At 41.1% G+C, this 21,836-nt stretch overlaps 1 protein-coding gene across 1 annotated transcript in view; it reads left to right on the top strand.

Moving 5' to 3' along the window:
- LOC103353590 (neurobeachin-like) overlaps window positions 1–21,836 on the top strand; it is a gene marked incomplete at its 3' end in the record, with an annotated part of 183,100 nt that overhangs the window by 145,965 nt on the left and 15,299 nt on the right. The window contains exons 42-47 of the mRNA XM_008276644.1: window positions 4,492–4,609; window positions 4,700–4,802; window positions 5,917–6,032; window positions 8,204–8,316; window positions 17,358–17,498; window positions 18,564–18,683. Of these exons, the coding sequence (XP_008274866.1) occupies window positions 4,492–4,609; window positions 4,700–4,802; window positions 5,917–6,032; window positions 8,204–8,316; window positions 17,358–17,498; window positions 18,564–18,683 (711 nt within the window). The remainder of the gene's footprint in view (window positions 1–4,491; window positions 4,610–4,699; window positions 4,803–5,916; window positions 6,033–8,203; window positions 8,317–17,357; window positions 17,499–18,563; window positions 18,684–21,836) is intronic.

Below are 21,836 nucleotides of genomic sequence, written 5' to 3'. Positions count from 1 at the left end.
GCAATGTTGAAGACAGCGCTGCAGGGCCTGCTAATGTGCGTGAAATACTATCCCTGACATGAATGTTATTGACAAACTTGGCTGGACATTTGGGGCAGTGAACTGCCAGCATATTTAATGCATATTCATCTCCTTTATCCCACTGGTCTTGCCAGAGCACCCGAGCTGTGTCATCTTGCCACACTCCAGCTACCACCCAAATGTATAGTGACACTGATTATGCAAATCTGTATCTTGTTTTCCCCCCAATACCTGCATTAGGAGCCTGCTACTTTATTGAAGTTGAGATACGGGTTTCTCGGAGAGGAACCGAGTGGAATGCTGATTTTTTTATTTTTTTATATAATCTGGGGAAATCTTTTAACATTTTTGTATTTCGGCACATCATAACAGTTGTCACATTACGGAAGGATGAGATGCTTTGATGCTCAGGCATACATTATAAATCTTTGCAGGATGTAAAGGGATTAAATTTAAAATAAAAGTGTGGATTTGGGCAGGATTTCTGTCTGCATGGCTTTGTAAACTTAAATGCGCTAGTATCAGTTTCATTTCACAGTATGTTGGCTCACCTGAGTCGCTTGCAGAAAGAAAAATATTTGCTCTATGTCCACTCCCACGTTTGTCTTTAAAGGGTCAGTCCACCCAAATTATGTCAGGTTATATGATCTCCCTTAATCCAAGTGCTCTTTATGATGCAAATTATTTAGATTTGATTTGCTATTGAAATCATATTCCCTCAATCTACACACCCCGCTGTGAACAATTTTCATAGGAACCAATTACTTCTGCTGATATGGAGGCTGTTATCAATATGTTTTGTGGATTAATCAGGGTAATTGTTTTTGAAGAGATCAGGTGTTACTTTTGTGTTTTTCCTGCCTTTTTTTTCATGTATGTGAGTGGGGATACTCTAAATTCAGTTTTTGTCCATTGTTTTGCGATATAGACAGAAATCTCAGAAGCTGACATTTCTAGACAAATAATAAAATCAAAACAACACTACATATATGCTAGATATAACACGGGTTATGTAAGAACGTATTTTTGTAATTTGAGTTAGTGGACCCTTTATTTTTTATTTCTGTGTGAAACACTGTATGTGTTTGACTTGTAGACAAAATCTGTTTTTTGGGATCCAGTCTGCAGTGTTGTCTTTGGCCGACGATGCTCTTCCACTTAGCTGAGGGTTGTTCTCTGCTCTCACTGTTACCAGGCATTATGCTTTTCCTTTGCCTGCTCAACCTCTTCACAGATTTGGCCCATATTGCCTGGGGTCAGCCATTGAATACAGTATACGCAGTGTGTGCTGATCCTCCAAATTGCCATGTGTGAAATCCATCCCACTTGCTCCTGGGGGAGTAGTCATATCACTCAAAATGAAACTGCCGCTCGTATCCTCCCCTTATTCTTCCACTTCACTGTTCTCTATGGCCGCCTGGGACCATGCAGTTGTGAGGCTTTATAGTGGAAGCCTATTAGACAAATCTGAGAAGAATGCAGCAGAGGTGCTGTGATACCAAGTTGTCAGTGTGCTCCACAGTCTCATATAAATATATCAGTCATGCTGGCTTGGAGGTCTCACTGAATTATATTATTTTCTTATTTTGGTATAAATGCAGCGGAGGGGGATTGCATTGTTTCGTATGGGGGGGAAAATTGCATCAGGTTTTTAGAGAAAATGCTTCGTTAGATTTATTAATAACATCTGTCATTGTGTCTCAGACAATACGGTGGTGAAGCTATTCGGAAGTCAAATATGATTAGAATCTATTTCCTTGCATGAAGTGGCGTCCTATCGCTTATAAGCGTGATGTGCTCCATTTGAGCATCTTCACATTATTATATATGAGTTTCAGCCTAAACACTGGTGTCACCTGTGCCTTTCCTCATCTCATCTGTCACAATATTTTCTGTTTTTTTTTTTCCCCTCCTATGATGTTCTACAGGCAGAATGCAGCCTGCCCTCTGTCAAATCAGGGAAAGGAAAGGAGAGGAATAAAGGAAAGAGAGGACAGAGACGTTAAATTGCATTATGGCTGTTATACTGGAGAGATGTATCTCCCTGCAGCTGTTAGAGCAGCGCATGCGCCTGTGGCTCCTAATGAGCCTGCATAGAGGGACCTGTGTGGAAACAAAAGGCTGTGCTTCTCGGCCATACCAAACCCCTTCACCCACCCCCTCGCTGCTCCCCCAGCCCTGAGCGTGACAGACCAAGAGCAGAGCGCCGGTCCCTTCCTGGTGGCGTGATTAGATTGGGGCCGAAGTCTCCAGCTGGCAGGCCTGTCTGTGACTGGAGGCGGCCGTCCCCAGCGCTTGTCACTGGCTGACACCTCTGACAGGCAGGGGACAGCTTCAGCAGACAGGTTCATTAAATGGCATTTTTTACAGCTGGGCCTCCAAAAATGAGGGCTGGGCTTTGTCAAATCCCCAAGTCTACAGGGGCCCCTGCATGTTGGTTTAGACCAAAGCTTTGTTGTTATGACAAATTTTTTGATCTGGGTGGTTTGAAATCAGCTCTTTTTTCTCCTCTTTAGCCTCTCTTTTGTTGACAGCTAGCCCTTTGGCCTATACTTTGTCATGGCAGCAAAATGTTCACGTTAGCCGTGTACCAAGAAACAACCCGTGTTAAAATATTATATTGACAATCAATGTAAAGCTGCAATATTACAACTGTTTTAGTATGTTTTTTAATAGTTAAGAAGCTGCAGTGCTGTGTCTGTTTGACAGTCTAGTGTAAACTACATTTTTATTACTTCCCGGGTTGCTGTAGTTCTAGTATTTTTAGACTGCAAGATGTAACAAATGGAGAATTAAGGAGGTGCTGTTGAATTTATAAAATGAATAAAGACTGTTCTGAAAATGACAAACCATTCAGAGTCTCCAGGCACCAGAATAACTTAATATGTATTCAAATAGCTCACTCGTCCCTTGATGGAGTAAACTGTTGTAGCTTTCCCATGATGCATATCTGTATGACTTGCCTTTCAGCATTGCACTCAAAAGACTACTTCCAGAACATCTGGCTGCAGTGTAGGAGGGGGATAAAAGATGCCCTGCTTCCCAGAGAGCCGCTGCAGGCCCTCAACAGTGTGCCTGCAGCTCCATAGCTGTCCTTCCATCTCACCTCCCTTCCTCTCTATCCCCATTCCAGTCAGAGCGCTGCCTCCTCGGGGCCGTGCTGTCTCTATGACAACTGTTTGAGTTGGGGGTTGCAGAGGTGTCAAGTAGGGGCATTACTGGTAGGAGAGCACTGGAGATGCTGTGCTGCACATCCAGCATCTCCACCTAATCCAATTTTAATTGAGCTCCAGAGATTTTGGATGTGGCACGGAGGTCGGGCACGAGCTATTCCAGGGAGAAATTAAGGCAGCCCGGCTCATGCTGCACTCTTCCAGCCTGTCACTATTTTAAATGAGCATTAGCATCAGACCTAACCCAGCTCAACATCTCACTCTGATTCCCTCCCTACCCTGCCTACTCCACCACGGTCACTCCACCACCACTACCACACACACACACAAACACACACAAACCAATGTGCTGTAGGGCTTCACCCCCTCACTGCCCTGTTATATCTTTATTCTCTCACACTCTCTCTGAACTGAACCTATGTGTGATTATAACCTGGGGAGTTGATGAGGTCGCTCCCTGGCTCTTACTGTTGGACAAAATTGTTCAGTCAGAGGGAAGTGAGATGGAAAGAGGGGGAAAGGTGTGTGAGGGGACCATTCTCACCTGTCAGAACAACTGTCTTGGTTTTCTGTGTGTGGACCTGCAGTCCCTGTGGTGCTGCATACACTAATGATTCTTTGTCTGCTCTCTCCTTTTGTTGGCATTGTGGTTTTTATTGATTATTTATGTCGATGACCTAGAGGCTTGTTTCTTTGACCACTTGCCTTTCATTCAGAGAGCAAAAAAAGTGTGAAGCAATCAAAGACAATCTACAGACGGGTTCATATTCCGTAGAAACATGCGCGATCATGTCTTGTTCATTCTTTGTTAAAATAAGGAATAAATGTGCTGGTGCTCATGTGAGAATGATGCTTGTTGATTGCCTTTTGCTGATGAAGTTTCAGGTCTGAATTAAGGCAGGGTGCCTCGACCCTGTTGTACCTGACTTTATGTCTAGTTAACAACTGCTTTCAGTCGCCTAACAGGTTGAGGAATCAGCTTGCAAGTAGCAACAGCTTCCATTAAAAAAAAAAAAAAGCAATAAACAACTACATACTTAGGAAGTTGCCTTATTTCAGAGTACTGTAATACCGGTGGCATTGCAGATAAAATGTTATGCAATAGTCTACAGTCATGTGACAGTTTACTCGTCACTATATCTGAAACACATCATGCCAATGATATTTTCTTGTTTTTTTTATATACAACTTTAACATTTAACAAATAAAAATGGTCAGTATACTATATCACCTGTAATCTGACATAAACTCTGCCTTTATGCATAACCAAATTTGTCTGTTCTCTCTCTGCCTGTAGGTCTTAGCATACACTGAGGGTCTACATGGAAAGTGGATGTTCAGTGAGATTCGGGCGGTCTTCTCCAGACGCTACCTCCTACAAAACACAGCAATGGAGGTCTTCATGGCCAACAGAAGTAAGTGATGTGACAAATCATTTTGAAGCATCTTTAAAAAAAACAAAAAAACTTTTTCTACCATTAAATGATGTCTTTAACTTTTCACAGCATCCGTCATGTTCAACTTTCCTGACCAGGCCACAGTGAAGAAAGTGGTCTACAGTCTCCCTCGAGTAGGAGTGGGAACCAGCTACGGGCTTCCACAAGCCAGGTGGGTCGAAGGATGCCAAAGGAAAACCAGCAGAACACTGTCACATATTTGTAGTGTTGTAATTCTTGCATGACCATTGTTGCTTCCTCTTTGTTATGCGGTGCTGCGTCTGGGCAGCTCGGCCTGTAGCAGAGTCATTTGAGGTCCCATTGCTCCAGTCATTGAAGTGGATGTGCACTGACCCTGACTGAACTGACCTAATTCTCTGACAGAAGACTCTATACAACAGGACTGCAGTCAGGCCAATGACCACAGAAGAAAGAAAAAAAAACAGAGATTCCCTTTATACTTTTATAGTGCTAACAGGCCTGTTTATACACTGCAAAACAAGCACTCCTACATTAATTAAGAGAATATAAAGCAAACCGCCCAGAATTACCACTAAGGAAATTAACAGTGTAGGGACTCCTAATTAACACCTAGCTGTCACAGTGTTACTACAATGAAAAATATGAAGACCATTTTCTTTTATTTGCAGCTTGACATTTGGTGTACCCTCTACTTTGTGGTGCGTTACTTCTAAAACTGACACAGTTGACATCAACCTGGTTAACAGCTACAATATCATAGACCAGTTTTCTGTTATGAAGCCAGTCATTTGAATTTAGGCATAGCTTTGTATGTTTTTTTGTTTGTTTCTTTGTAATTTTTACAAATGCAATTGTTAATATAGGGCTGCAAGGTGGATCGGTGGTTAGCACTGTTGCCTCGCAGCAAGAAGGTCGCTGGTTCGCATCCCGGTGGGGGACACCTGGGATCTTTCTGCGTGGAGTTTGCATGTTCTCTCCGTGCAGCGTGGGTTCTCTCCGGGTTCTCCAGCTTCCACCCACAGTCCAAAAACATGTTGAGGTTAATTGGTGATTCTAAATTGTCTGTAGGTGTGAATGTGAGTGTGCTTGGTTGTCTGTCTCTAAGTGTAGCCCTGTGATAGACTGGTGACCTGTCCAGGGTGTCTCCTGCCTTCACCCTGAGTCGGCTGGGATAGGCTCCAGCCCCCTGCGACCCTAGTGAGGATTAAGCGTTGTATAGATAATGGATGGATGGAAGTTTTAATATATCCAACACTTAACACCAGTGTCATGTGTCTTGATCTACTGTTTAAATGTTTTTCCAGGCGCATCTCCCTGGCCACCCCTAGGCAGCTTTTTAAATCTTCCAATATGACCCAGCGCTGGCAGAGGAGAGAAATCTCCAATTTTGAGTACCTCATGTTTCTTAACACTATAGCAGGTAAGAATTCCTAATGCTGTTTAATTCTGTGATTCCAAAGTGAAATTTTATGTTTGTAACTTGGAAGTAGCTGAAGGTATGGAATTAATATATTCTCTTTTTCACAGCCATCAGTTAAACAGATTGATTCTGATTTGTTTTCCTGCTCACTTGGGCAAAAATGTATAACTTTTGAAAGTGTTAAGTTTTAATCTATTATCCATGTGAACATTTTCACCATTAGAGTCTTGTGATTTTAAGGTTCGCCATCATGATCAATAAACTTTACGTGTCAGCGGTACTGGAAACATACTATAAGTGGCCTCAGGTATGTCGTATTTGTTTAAGAATCCATGGTAGCCTTAAGCGGTGCTCAACATGGTGCACTTCACTGTTCATGGGAGTGTGCTGTTTGAAGCAAAAAGCCGGCACAGCAGATTTTGCCAGATAATTAGTGCCTGGCTTTGTGCGAGTGTACACATGTGTGTCTGTGGAGTTGAAAGGTTCTGTTGTCGACTCTCTGATCTGAACTGCAACTAACAGGGAAGGCAAGAGCGACTGCACGGTACTCTGCTCAGAGAGGTGTCATCCTCTCTCTCGCTGCATATTCATGCATATTTATATTTAGCTTGCGCTCGAGTTCGATACATTATTGTCAGCTAATTAGATGTAAGGCAGACAGAAAAACATGCCCAAAATTCATTAAAAATCCCTGGTAATGACCCGGGCTGCCAGGGATGTCAGAATAGTGTGGAGCGGCAGACAGGCGGGGGGTGAAGTGCTGGGAAGAGGTGCGAACGGGAAGTGGTCTTCTAATTAAACACTATTCCACTGTTATTAACATCCTGCCACCCCAACTCAGGCCTCAGCATCAGTAGGTCTAACCACACCAACGCCCGGCTCATCCTCTGCACTCAGCCTGCTGCTTCCTTTTGAGTGTGTGGCATTAACCTGGATAATTATGCTCTCTAGCTTCCCCCAGACCCTGGCTACTCTGGAGAAGCCTTCTCACTGACTACGCTGTCAGACGTTATCACTTGCTCTGCTAGTTTTAGATTCTCAAATGCCAACCTGCTGTAGAGGCACACCTGCTGGATTGTTTCCGTTTACTAACATTGTGTAGGTAATCATTTAAAACCATTTCCATTACATACTCTTATTTCATCGTATCGCAGGATATTCTAATTATTAATGTGTTAGCTTTCATTTAGCTAAAATCTAGTGTAATCACCTCTTAATGCTACTTTGATTTGAAAAAATATATATATTTTTTAATGTGTTGGGCATGAAGGAGTGTCATGCAATTGCTAAACAAAGGTTTTCTTGGTTTATTCGACTGCTGGAGTGTTTCATTTTCTGTACTAGTCATTGTGTGATGAAGCAATAATGTAACTCTGAAGTTTCCTTGGACTGAAAAAGGTGTCCTTACAGGATGTCCTGGCATAAACTTGTCCACATCAACACTGTACTGTATAAGAAATCGTCTGTAATTGTGAAATGTTTTTAGAAAACAAGGTTATCTGCATCTTTGAATGAATGTTGCGCCCTGTTAAAAATTTCAGTCTCATTTTTTGTAGATTAAAAAAATAAAATGTTTTTACCTTTTTAACAGTCGGTTTGCCTTTGAGCCTTTCAGCTCGATTTATTCCTGTCCTTTATCAGTGTCATCTTCAAAGGAACAGTAGAGCATTACTGACAACATTGTATATGATCTTTGCTTTTACCGTGGATTTCCTAAGACACATTTTTCCACCTGAAAATCATATTTTCACTTCTTGAACATACAGTAAGTTCACATCTGGCCAATCGGTAGATCAGGCCTGTGGTGACATTTTCAGGCATTTAGAGTCATGGCCCCCAGAAGAATCTATCTTTCTGTAATTACATCCGCTCCTCACTATGTAGAGATGCTTATGTTCTCTATAAACTCAAAGACAGGCCTCCTGTAACTTGCACAGCCACGGGAAGCACAGAAAACATTCTCTCCTCGCAGTGTATGTGTTTCCCTGGCACACTCGGTCGGGAAGCATGGAAGGAAGTTCATCTGACTGAGATTGGGGGCTTGTTGGAATGTTGCATGTTGATCCCCCAAAGTAACTGAAGCCTCAAGTGTACTCTGCCCTGCTTTCAACCCCTATGTTCCTTTCCAAACCTTCATCACTCACGGCTTTCTGTCTGCTCTGCGTGTCTAGGGAGGACGTACAATGACCTGAACCAGTACCCGGTCTTTCCTTGGGTCCTCACCAACTATGACTCCGAGGAGCTCGACTTGACCTTGCCAGGGAACTTCAGAGATCTTTCCAAGGTACAGAGGCCTCTTGGCCAAGCACCTCAATAGGATGAGAAAAGAGGGGCAAGCAGGGTCAGCTGGATCTAATGGCAGGGGATTTCCTTATTAAGAGTCAGATTGTAAAACAATATGGTATTTACTGGCAAATGAATCATGTGTGTCTAAATTCATGGCATGCAGAAAGTGGAAAATGCTGAACAGCACTCAAATACCTTATGTAAGTTTATTCCCCATTTATTTCATGCTGTACAGTTGAAACACATATTTTGCACTGTTTGCTTTTACTGTAGCTTTAAAATGGTTTTGCGGTTGCTGTATCTAGAGAGGCTTAAATTTGTATGTTTTTACAACCATTATAGTGTTGTTTTATGATTTCAGTAGGGCAGCCTTATGCATCATGTAACCCAACCATGTTCTGATGATCTCAACAAAGGTTAGCTGATACAATAAATGTGTTTCAAGTCATTGTCATAATATTAATTGTAAAATATTTTTTGATAGTGATATATGGCATGACTATATGTCCAATGTGTGCAAAGTCACAATATAAAACAATCAGACGAATTAGCTTGTAGCTAATAATCGTTAGCAGATATTTGAGGAGCAGTCAGGATAAGATAAAACCCAAGATCGTAACATTGTGATTTGCTGAAACCAGATAAGCCGTAAGGAATAAGTATACACACAAATACAAACCACAAACTGTATACTTTCAAGGATAAAGCGCAGTATAGACATATTTTTGATAGTTGTTTTAATTTCTTAAATGTTGCCGTGTATCTTTTCAAGTTTCTGCTTGCATTACAACTTTTTTCAAGGTTGATGAACTGACAGCGTTGCAGTGAAAGGTGTTGTAAATGTGGCAGGTCAAAAACACATCAAGCTGTGCAATAACAAGAGTTCTGGAAACGCTGCCAAATCACAGGCGCTCAGACACAACGTCCCTAATGCCCTGCAACCCTGATAGATAAAGTTCAGCATTATGTTTGTTCTGTCTTCGACTGAAGGGGAAAAAAAAGCAGCGGATCACTCTACCACAAACTGTGGCCTGGTTTACTGGTTTACCACCCCCCTTCTGTTTCTCTGTCTCTCCCTCTCCCTCTCTCTCTCTCTCTCTCGTCTGTGCACACTGCAGCTCACTGACCTGAAAACAGTCGCATTCCTGTCTGAGCTCTCTCTCTCTCTCTCACTTTATCGCTGCCTCATTCCCCCTGTTTCCCTCAAAGCATTGACATTCTGACTAAGAGCCTCACTTTGCCATCTCAATTCTCAACAGTTAATATCAAATTTCATTTTTTTATATCATCTGTGTGCTGTTTTTGTAGCGAGAAAGAAGGAGAGCTTTCAAATCAAAAAAGGGGAAGTTGCTATGAAACAACTATGAATGAGTTACAGTGTTGGAAATTTGGAAAACGAGCTCCCACTGCCCTGTATCACCTCTCCACATTTTACCAAACCCAGAACGTTTTGTGGCAAACAGCTCAGTTGTGTGTCTTGCCGCCGTCATTTCAGCATTTGTCCACTTTACCTGTGGGGTATCCAGGTGGGCAGAGAGATCCACAGGATGCGCTGTGTATATGCATGCGTGTGTTGAGGGGCCTGATCAGGGCTGTGCCATGTGCAACCCTTCTGCCCCGAGGAGACAGTTATGTATTGTAATGTATTCCAGTGACATCCTCCCATGCTGTTTACAGGGCTGAGCTGCCTTCATTAGCATGAGTTCACAGCCCGTGTCTCCTGACAGTTGTCCTTGGAACCCCAGGGCTCTTACCTCCAAAAGTTCACAGCTAGTGTAGCAGCGAGGGACAGAGGCCCCCACAGTTGTCCTCCCTGCTTGGTCTGCCCTTTTGTTCAATTATGGATCAGTGGTAGTAGCACAGTCTCTGGAGACTTGTTCATTGTATATTAGGGGCTGAGTGTGTCTTTCTTAGGTGTATGTCTAGTTGATGTGGTTGTGTTCCACGAAGACTGTGTGTCTGCGGTAACTGGATATCATTTCAAACTTTGCAATATCTGTGTTTTGGTACCAGTACCGATCAGATACCAACATTTTTGATGAAGCAAGTTTTTGTGAAAAATCTTCCCAAATGTGCACTGCTGTAAATCACAACTTAAGATGTGACGAAAATCTAATATTTTTAAAAGAGCAAAATTACTCTTTCAAAATTGTTTTAATTTAAGTAAAGCAAATTACAAATCCAAATAAGCATTTAAGGCCACTTTTCAGTACTCGATAGTTTTTGGGTATACAGTTCCAAACAGCACAATGGTTCTAGTGGTTATTACATTCCGATTTTTACATTCATTTCCTGTTTTAATTTGTCTGTTTATTTTTTCTTCCCTGTGGTTGAATAATGTCAAATCACCCCATTTAATATCATCTGTCAGCCCAGCGTTCAGTGAGCTGCAGCGATATGAAAATAAACTGTCCTATCATTAATCTTAGGTTAATCCACTGGATACATTATAATAGCTGCAACTGAAGCATCATTAATACTCATTAATTCTTCTCAAATTATCCGATGCTGGCATTGCACAATTTAGGAGGTTTTCTTTCCCACAGATCAGACTCATACCTGAGACCTGTTTGTCAGATAAACATGAGTGTCACTTGATGAACAGCATTGTTCCAACTGCTCGAGGTCTGTGCTGATCTGCCCGATAATATCCTCCCAAACCTGTACACACCTACAATTACCTGCTGGTTGGGCATCCAGTCAGGTGTAAACAGTGCTGTTGAACACTACGTTGCTTTGCCTCGAGGCCAGAGTTCTGCATATTTGGATGTCAGATACATTCATGCAGTGAAGTGTTTCATTAGATTCTAATGATTATTTCTTGATGGAGTGACAAGTCAATGATAGATAGAGGGAAGCTAATCTTCCTCATAGCTGTTAAATGGCGTGATGGAAATTCACATAATTGCATAAGAAACCAAAAGGAACAGATGTGGTTCAACACCGTGCTTTTTCATACAATGTCCAAAATGTATTGTATGTATCCTTTTGTAAAATATCATTTCAAGAGACAAGTAACACGAAAAAATGGCACAAGTGCATTTCTCAACTCATATAATTCAAAGTGTTTACATACATTTTCACCTTACAGAAAGTTGCTGATATGGTAGATTTGTCCTTGAAGCATATTTTGGATGAGCTGTGCTGAAACAGAGAAACCTATTTTAATCAGTTTTCCTCTCAAAGCTTTTACTGCGACTGTCTCAGCTGAGCATCTCAAAGAGACAAACTTTCAGTATGTTAGACAGAGCTTGGCTGCTACAAAGCACCACCTCCATACTTTTCCTTCCATAATGGAGCCTCCTTCACCCTCACTTCCACTCCAGTCAGACTGTTTGGAAGCACATCTGCTTTATCTTGAGTTGGAGCAACTTGATTGCATCAGACTGGAGCTGCATGCAGCCTTGCCTCTGACAAGGCAAGCAAAAATGACTGCGACTTCTCCTGACAGAGCGCCATGGCAAGATACTGTAATGTAATTTCTTTTGAAATATAAAATGCAATATGCGTCTCTTTGGGAGGAAGCTTAGATATAACCAAACAAATTGCGACACTCTGTGCACACACACTCACCAAAAGCCACGCTCATTTCCTGCGTCTTTGGAGTGCAACACCAGAAATGATTCTGATTGAGTCTGAAGCCAATTCTAAGTTTGATCATACTTTGTTTAGTTGTGTTGATGCATTTCACCGGGTCAGGTGCTACACAAGAAATAAACTCAGATAGGAGGAAGTGTGGAACTGTCTGAAGCAGTTTTTATTGTCTTATATCTGCGATCTGTATCTCATGCAATGTAAGGAAAAGCAAAGAGGTGATTATTCTTTGTTGAACAGAGGTGAGCAAAGCCTGATTTGGGCTGATCAACAGATGGTGAGTGTGACAGGATTAAAGGACCACTGAAGTACTGAAGCTATCTTATCAAAAAGAGCTTTTCATTTCTTATTTAGCAGCCATGGTTTAGGTGGTAGAAAAGGTTGCACTTCATTCCAATGCCTAGTCGCTCCATGTTCCAAAATGTCCCTGGGCAAGACTCGAAACTCCAAGTTGCTCTTAATGGCTATTCTTTCATAAAACAAACGCAATATTAGAAGCAGCATACATTGATTCTGGAAATAAAAAACTCACCGTATTTATTGTCTGTCTGGCACAAGCAGCAAACCAAGGCTAAGTGGAGATGTACAGAATTTGAACTAACCTGGAAGCGGCCTTTTATTTTATGCTTCAACTCTCCTCGGAACAACAGTGTGGAAGTTCCATTATGCCGAGCGTCCGTGTTCTTGTAGCTGAGTGCAGCGTCTCGGCAAACATGCCGCGGAAGTATCGTACCTTTTAAGGCTGCCTGAAATCATTTTTTATTACAATTTCATGCGGTTTCTTTTATCCGTGCACTTCATTTTCACTGCTTTCATGCTATAGCAGATTTGACACATCTGTTAGTCGGAGCAGTGACGGTTAGGACAAATATTTCTCTTAATTAAAACACCAGATTGTAGCTGGATGCAGCGTTTTTGAGGTGAACGCTGATCATCATCACCTATTTTAACAACAGCTGCAGTCACAACCATTGCGCGGATATAACGCGGCATAGTCATGCTGAAAAATAACTGGTACACAAACATGTTCACTGCACGAGGCACAAGTTTTGTTCAGACAGAATCACACTCTGTCGTCTACTGTCGACTTTGGAGGGGTAAAGTGAACCCAAAATGTAATAATTTACAGCCTCATTGTTGTAGATTGATTAGATGTAGTTTTTCTGTCTTTCATCTGCTCGTATCTTTACCTTATTTTTAATGTGTCGCCACCTTTAACTCTCTTCTGCATCTATACCTTGAGTTTACGTTATTACCTGTGACACGGCCATTTGTCTGCTTTATTATCTTTGCCTTCATTTTTGTTGTATTTATTTATTTTACTGAATTTGGTGTACATCTGCTGCACAACAGTCCTACATTGTGTAGTTTTGAACATCCAGCAAAAGTACACATTCACTTTAAGATGACAGCATCCTATGAAGAAGAACTTCTTCGGTGACGTGGGTGAACTGATACCAGGTTTGCTTTGCAGTCAGTATAATTACCCGAGCTCGCCAACCACACAGGCTCTCTGGAAAACAAAATAAAAGCATTATTGCTTCTGCACGGCACTACGAGTCACATAGAAAATGCCATATTATATTTATGCTTATACAGCTGAACAGCTTGGAAACGGAACATTTTTGTTTCCTTTTATGTAGAGCCCAATAGAAGAATTAACAGGAAATACCTTGTCAGTCAGCATGTTGTTGGATTCTTTCCCTGTTACTTGCTGCTTCGTTCAGGATGTGTTTGTGGTGAGTTTAGTCGCAGGAAAAGGTAGAAGCTGAGTTACATTTTGCATGTACCCAAAATGTAAAGCTTAAAATGTAATGTGAGCTCATAATATCCCTTTAAAGACAATAACATGCTTCGTTTTGGTTATTCTTGCCTATAATAACATGTTTCAGTTCATTTTCTCCCATGACATTAATATGGGCAGTAAAAAAGTAAAGCAAGTACGATTTAATCAAAATCAAAATCTTACCAATCCAACATTTTGTTTTTAGTACCAGCCACGTGAATTGCTTATTCCTGTTTTCTATCTATTAGTGCTACCTGCAGCTGTCTTTTCCTCCCTCTTCCTCCTCTGTCACATGCATTACCTGGATCTTTTGTACAGCTCTAACCTGCATTAGTCACACTAGCCGCGGTTTTACAGAGTGTGAGACGTCTTGTGGCTTGCACCCTGATCCAGCTGGGCCGAGACGTCACATGCAAGGCTATTATCACCCCATAAATCTATGCAGATCTCAATAAACTTCTCTTTCAGTCTATTCAATTGTGCTAACACTGATGTGGACTGCCATTAAATTTTAAGGAAGAACCAAAAAAAAAAAAAGAGCCCATTTACTCTTGACTTAGAGCTTTAGGAATGTCCACGGTGCCACACACACAGATATCACTAAAATCTTCACAATGAACTAGAGACCTCGCCTGTGACACTGAGGCTGTATACAAACTGTACCCAAAGGAAAAACATTGCAGTTTTAATCATGTTAGGCTTCATTTTTAAGCATGAATCTCAGACCATTTTGAGGGCTTTCATTTTATTTCTTCTGACCTCTAAGCTGCAGCTCTCAGGTAGAAAAGCTGCCATTGATTACATTACCAGTCTCCCTTCCCCCCGTGTAACTGATTCAGTGGTACTGAGTATATTAATATTGACTGCCAATATGCCTCTGAGGCTCTTATATTGGATGGGGTGATTGAAAAGGCAGAGAAAGCAATTTATTCGCCACTAAACGTATGTTTAATGGGAGTAATTTTGTTGCCTTAAGAACACATGAAAATGAAACGGCTGCCAAAGGGCAAAAACCCAGTGATGGTGTCAGTACAATATTGAAGTTATTACTGAGGCTGCGGTTAAATAATGAACCATACTAGCCAAGGTTTGGCCTAACTATGGAATAATTGGATGGATGTCAAATAAAAATAGCAATGATGTTATATTTTTAATATTCTCACAATCACGAGGCAACAGTTGTTCAAATGCAGTACAATGAATGTGGGAGCTTTTACGATTTCTGACATTTTCAGTCTTGACACTGCATCCATTGTTCATGTGGCATTGTTCATTTTTCATTTTGGAGAATTTCAGGCTCTGGTATTTACCAGTAAATTTATAGTTTAGTTTTTTTTTGGAAGTCTTCTTCTCGTCTTCTTGTATTAAAAACAGGAAAGTATGAAGGTTGCTTTTAAAATAACATGAAGCCCTATTCTGCCTTCAATGCAGGCTCATTATTTTGCTTTTCAGTCTCATTTTAAAGCCACTTTTTGGTGTACTGTTAGATTTTACTATATTGTATAGGTCCTGGTAACTTGAAGCATCCCGAACAAAAACAGTAGTAGCAGTGCTGAGCAAAGTGTTTGGCTTGGTGGGTGTGTTGGGTGTAAATCAGGTCAGCCAGGGTTAATCCACATGGATTACTCACAACATTTAGCTGGAGACGCTCATATCACTTCCCTCCATCCTCGGCGCGCCATCAGGCTCACCTCTGCCAACATACCCCTTTAAATTACGGGCAGAAGAGAGTGCAACAGGAACATTTAGGGTTCACCAGAATAATGGGGTCTCACAGACAAATCCCAGAGTAAAGCTCCCTAAACTCTCCACCAGCCTGTCTGCCGACCTCACTAAATCCATCTCTGCAAATACAAGGAACAGCAGGGCAGGTGATTTACACTGTGCATCTGTAAAAAGATAAAGAATAATTCAAGTAGAGTACTGTAGTTTCATTACCTGTTATGATCTTAAATGCATTTCATTGCAGTGAGGTTGCACCATCACATCTCCCACTACATATGGAGTACAGTCACCAGGGGACAACTGGTCTCGTCTACATTTTGCTTCTGCATACACTGTATACACAAATTGCAATTATACATCCATAAGTACCAGGGGATACACACAAAATACAAATTTTGCTGTGAAACTTTTGTGCACTCTGATGACACATTGACCAGTTTAAGGAGTAATTATTTTCAAAGATTCTTTCATGACTAACACATATCTGCACGAACAATGAAATTTAATTTGACCGGTTTAGCAATTGAGTAATTCAGGACAGTCATGTAGGGAAAACAATGGACATCTTAAAAATTCTAGTGTGCTGTTGCCCATAAGTCAGATGAAGTAAGAGTATGATTCAGTCTAAAGTTTAGTTCTGATTTTATAATGTCACGATTTACTACTAATAAACACCGAGTGTTTTGTTTTTAGAGGACATGAGATCTGAGATGTTAAATCTGACTTTTGAATCCCAAATGCCATCTTTATACTTTTAAGTGTACACGTCTATGCACCGACCCACAAAATTCTGTAGTGAGAGCTGACCAAAGGCCAAACTCCAAAAGCTCCTTGTAGCCGTAACCTTATGTGTATTATGGGATGTTACAGCAGCATAACTGACTTGTAGTTAAAAGTGCTGCTGAAAATGAGAACAGCTTTTGTTTCCAGAATTTTAAAAGGCCAAATATTGGAGCGGCTGCACTAAACAGCAAAAACAAAGAAACAAGTTTGTGTCCATTCTGTCACACGTGTCAGCAGCTATGCATATTACAGATTTGAAAACAAAATCAATAAAATAGTCTATAAATCTCATGGACTTGACTTTTTTACTACATTGTTGTGTGTGCCTGGCACAGTTCTAAGTCATGCTCTTACGATTAGCGTTGCTTTGACTTTAGACTGGTTGTTACTAGGAGGGTTTCTAACTGCTACCATTATCAATTGTTATCAAGTTAATTAAGGCTGTTACCGTTTGTTTTCTTTTATTATCTGTTTTAAACTTTTATGTACTGTGACTGTGTCTATGGCCGTAGTTAAGAGCAACTAAGAACTGAAAAACTTAGTTCTCCCAAGTGTTGTTTCTGTAAATATAACCCTCAAGGACACACAGAGGTTCATTAGTAAGATTTATGCCAATATGCCAACATGTAATACATATGGTATGTTTGGTTGCTTTGACTGTGTACAGTATTTCTTGTGGGTTGTTGTTTTTTTTTGTCAGTACGGATAGAAAATTATAGACAATTAATTTGTAGTAATTGCAGGCTGCCTGCTTGCTCGTTGATATATAAATATTCTAAATAGCATTCACTTTAACTTCTTAAATCATTTTCTTCCTTGTTTTAATGGAAAACAGGCAAGCTGAATCTCTTGTGTAAAGGGTTTAATTTCATAACTCAAAGTTTATTTTTTTAATTAATTTGTTTGTTTTTTTTAGACCAGGAAATTGTCTTGTGAGATGATAGCTGCCCATGCTTTTCTATGTAATATATTGGGCACAATGTGTTTTGTCGTGGTTGCAAAGTCATTTAAAATGTAAATATGGCGTAAGTTTATTTGCCTTTACAAAGAATATGACTTAAAACCTTTTTTTTTAAAACTTACACTGTTGAATAAGAAACAAATCACTTCACTGCCAGAACTAAACCTTTTCCTCTTTACTTTCTTTTCAGCCTGTTGGCGCACTGAATCCGAAGCGTGCGGCATTTTATGCTGAACGATACGAGACATGGGAAGATGACCAGACGCCACCTTGTCATTATAACTCCCACTATTCCACCGCTGCAACCACCCTGCACTGGCTTGTCAGAATAGTGAGTAAAATCACTCCCTCAACACCCTCACTCTTATTATTTTACTCCGTTCAAAATCCCTGAATTAGTCGAGTATGTGAATAGGAATGAAGTAAAGCCCAGACCTCAGACAGCTTTTCATTTTTAGTCTGCATTAGTTGATTGTCACTTGTCAGACTTGATGATGCTGTTACTTTGAGGTCTGTCGGCTTCTGCACAGGAAGCGGCTCGACATCTCTATTTGATTGGGCCTGAGTTAGACCAATGGCGCTCAGAAAACACATTTCACAGGCCAGTAAACCAGCATATGTGAACTAAATAAAGAGTGGCTGGGTAATGATTTACAGAGGCTGCTGTGACAGGTTTATGTGTTTCAGGCTACCCAGTGAGCGCTGGAGACATGTCCATCAAGGTTACTGAGCACTGTCCTCATTTACTCTGGAAGAGAAGGCACATGCTCCTCCAGTCTGTTCCCAACCAAACAGGCTCCTACAACCAGCACAGCTTCTTAGAAATGGTGGACTAGTGATTTTGAAGAAGTTTACAAATTTGAAAGAGCTTGTGGAGAGTTTGTACTGTAGTTCTCCTCCTCCCCCATCATTAGTAGAATAGGGCTGATGAACTGAGGGAGCTCCCTTGACAGCAGTTAGATTGGCCTCAGTGGGTTTGTTCCCACAATCCCTTTCTTCCTCTGGTGAGTGATCCATCCGCTCCAACCGGCAATGGTTGCCATCTCAGTCTGAGAAAACCAAATTTGAGCCAATTATCATTATGGCTTACTGTACTCAGGAAGAACACTAATTAATTCTCCCTCAGGCTTGGATACAATGAATGACTGATCTCTACAGAGATCCCTTAGTGTGCCACAGAAAAAATAACAATGAAATAATGTAGAAAATTCTGATTATTCACATGTATTTAGAATAAGTGTGCAACCCTTCAGGTTTAAAGCAACACTTATATTTTCAATGGGTTGGTTATCATGATTAAGACCAAATTATATGACAAGAGGGTGGAAAAACCATGACTTGACAATTTAAGGGGAGATCTTTGATCCTTGTGATGTCTAATTTTCTTTCCCTGCAGGAGCCCTTCACCACGTTCTTCCTCAGTGCCAATAGCAACAAATTCGACCACCCTGACCGCACATTTTCAGGCATTGCTCGCTCCTGGAGAAACTGTCAGAGAGACACATCTGATGTAAAGGTGAGAATCACAACAAAAGCAAATTGTAAAACCAGTGGTTTAGGTTCTGCCCGTAAATAGGCAGAACTATTATGTATTCTTCAAGCTGGTGTTAAGGGCTTGTGGGTGTTCATAATCCAATTCTAACAAAATATTGTACAATATGTACCAACAAAATTGCAGTTATACAATCTGCATGTATAATTTGCAATATAACCACAGCAAGCCTCTCTCTTTCTAAGCTCCCCTCCTCAATATGCTCCAACCCTACAGCAAAAATATATACCATTAATTATAAATGCCTCATCCAAACAGTGAATCACAAAGAGCCGTAGTGCATAGGAATACCCGGTGCACATTTGATTTATCTCGTGCAGAAAGCAAACTATCTCAGAGGTAGACTGATCTTGAGTTTGAACAAAGGGCTGCATCTGAGAGAAAGACAAAGCCCTCTCTCTGCAAATCCAGAGAGCAGTCACCGAAAACGCTGAACCCTGCTGATTTGCCTCCATTTTGCCCACTGCATAACACGCAGCAGGGATACGCACTGACCTCAAAGTGTCATATATTTCTAGCACACCCTGCATCGGGTAGTGTTGCCCCAGGCAATTAATAAAGCATTAATGACAAAAGCTATTTAAAATGTAGTCTTTTATGTACAGACAGGGCTTTTACTTGCCAGGATCTGGGGGAGAGCAGCCAACAATCTGTGTGAGGCAGAGGTAGAAAGCTGCGAGCCAGTGAACAACTGAATAGTCAAACGCCACCCTGTTAACAAATACAGTCTACTTTCAACTACTTGTATGTCTGCATGCATTTGTTTTTACACACTAAAAATGGCTACAGATCTATTAGGAGAAGCATTGTACTTTGCAGGACAATGCGGGGCTGCTAACAGTATTTCATAATGCATTAGAAGAAAGAGAATATTGTGTAAGAGCTAGTTTGAGTTGCTCATAGTGCAATGGGGTAAAATATGAGTCAATGCTACGATAATAATGGGCCAGATTATTATTTATGGCGATTCTTTGTAAATAATCTCCATCTATATATTTTTTTCATGTTTTTCCAAATGTATTTTTGTTGTCTTTTATATTTATAGTCTTGAAAATTATATATTAAAAGGACATTGCTCAACATAGTTAGTAAAATAGACTGTGTGACAACAGAAGAGCAGTCAGACACACAAACAGGTACAAAAATGTCATCCACAGCCACCACAGAGAGGGAGACTCAGCAGAGAGTCCAGGGTTAAGGCCAGTTTCGGCCCAGTATGCCGAGCAGGCTGTTGGGCCTCTGATTTAAAGAGAGCTTGTTTTTACCAGGGTCTCTCCTTCATTAACCCCAGCCTCCTCCGGCAGTAATGACGACAAGACCAAGGGAGCCTGAACCCCTGATGGGGATGACCTCCTAAAAGAGCAAGTCAAATGGAAACAACCCTGCACCGACCAAGCCCTCACCTCCTCGACCACCCCATCATTAATGTTAATGTGCATCCATACCTCTCACTTATTCCTGTGTGCACATGCAGTCATGTAAAGCTGGCACAGCCACTCGTGGGCAAAGAAAAGCAGATTTTTTTTTTGTAGTCCTGGACATACATACACATATACTCTCACGCCAACTGCCACCATTTTGTCTGAAGGAATCCAGCAGCACTCCACTGGTGACAGATTTTGACGAACGTGTCATTAAGGTGACACAGTGTAAAGCAATGGAGGCTCGTGTGATTGACTTGTTAGCCCATTACGATGCTGTTGCGGAATTAATGGCTACCATGGGAGGGTGGCTTGAAAACGGAGCTGGCAGTTTTAACGGCTTGGCGGTGAGTTACGGCAGGAAGTTTACAAACGAAAAAGAGGAGGGAAAGTGCGGTTGCGCCTATGTGTGTGTGCGCGAGAGACGGATGGAAACGGAGGAACGGCTACTTTACTCCCTTCCCTGTCGTGTGCACAGGGTGAAATGTGACCAACAGCAGACCAGGAGGGTTATTGGCCTGTACCATGTCATGCTAACTCGCTCTCTCAAAACCTCGTGATTTATGAGTGTCTAAAAGCTTTGCACGTTATGTATCCCATAGGCAATATAAAAGTCCATAGTACCACTGAATCTGACAAACACTGCATTCATAAAACAAGCCTGATATAAGGAGTTAAGACACCGGCTTGCTACAGCATTTAACTTGTCTTGTGTGTATGTTTTCTAATTAGAACGGAGTGGAGGATCTACATTCCTCGTGTGCATATGCCTGATTGTTCAGAGGATTGCCTCACTTATCCTCTCTTAGTTTTATGATCAGGAGGATAAAGGATCACAGGGGGCCTGCAAAACTGCAGTTTTTGGAGAGAGTTTCTTAAATAACAGTATCAGTATTTTTGCTTTTTTAGTGTATTTCCAATCCAAGTTCTGGATTACTTACCATCCAGAAAGCCACCATTTAGTTTGCTATAAAAGTGACTTGATTTTTAATTGTTTTTTTTTTTTTTTATTTTTAGATAGGTGATCAATAAATGTTAACTCCTTTGCTGTCATTTCTTTCAAAGATAGCTACCAAAGAGCACTGCAAAAAGCAAGAAGTCACGTAATAAGCACACATGCATGTTGTGAGAGTTTTTAAAGTAGTCTACACAGCTAACATCTTTATGTGTTGTTTTTGTTACATACAGTAGACTATCTCAAGTAAGTCTCAGGAACATAAGAAATCCATCTAAAAACCTATATTATTTATTGTCCAACAGTCAGCAGCCATGTAAAGTATACACTGTGTCTACATACGGGGTTAAAAATGGAGAAATACCGGTATGGTCATTTAACACAGGAGAAAACCCCTGAAGGAATAGTCTTGTCTCAAAACTTGGACAAATATTTGCTCTCTTCTTCCATGTAAGGAATCACACCAGGCTTTACATAGGGGGCTCCTTTACCGTGCTGACTTCCCCTCCACTGCAAGGTCCTGACCCCATCACAAGAACCCAGAGACCAGGGAGAAAAACCCAACTCAGTTCCAGTTTCATTTAACACACCTAACACCTCTGCCTGGAATAACTGGACTAGCACCTCTCACCGCCTTCTCATGCCCTGCTGTTTAGTTTGTTTGTGTTACCTTTCCCCTTGAATTCTCACTTCATCTCAGCGGGATACAGAACCTCTTTTTTTTTTCTCTCTGTTTTTGTG

Source organism: Stegastes partitus, unplaced genomic scaffold, assembly GCF_000690725.1.
Source record: "Stegastes partitus isolate 25-593 unplaced genomic scaffold, Stegastes_partitus-1.0.2 Scaffold78, whole genome shotgun sequence".
Lineage (NCBI taxonomy): Eukaryota > Metazoa > Chordata > Actinopteri > Pomacentridae > Stegastes > Stegastes partitus.
The sequence above is the reverse complement of the archived record's forward strand: the minus strand, read 5'-3'. Positions and strand labels throughout refer to the sequence as shown.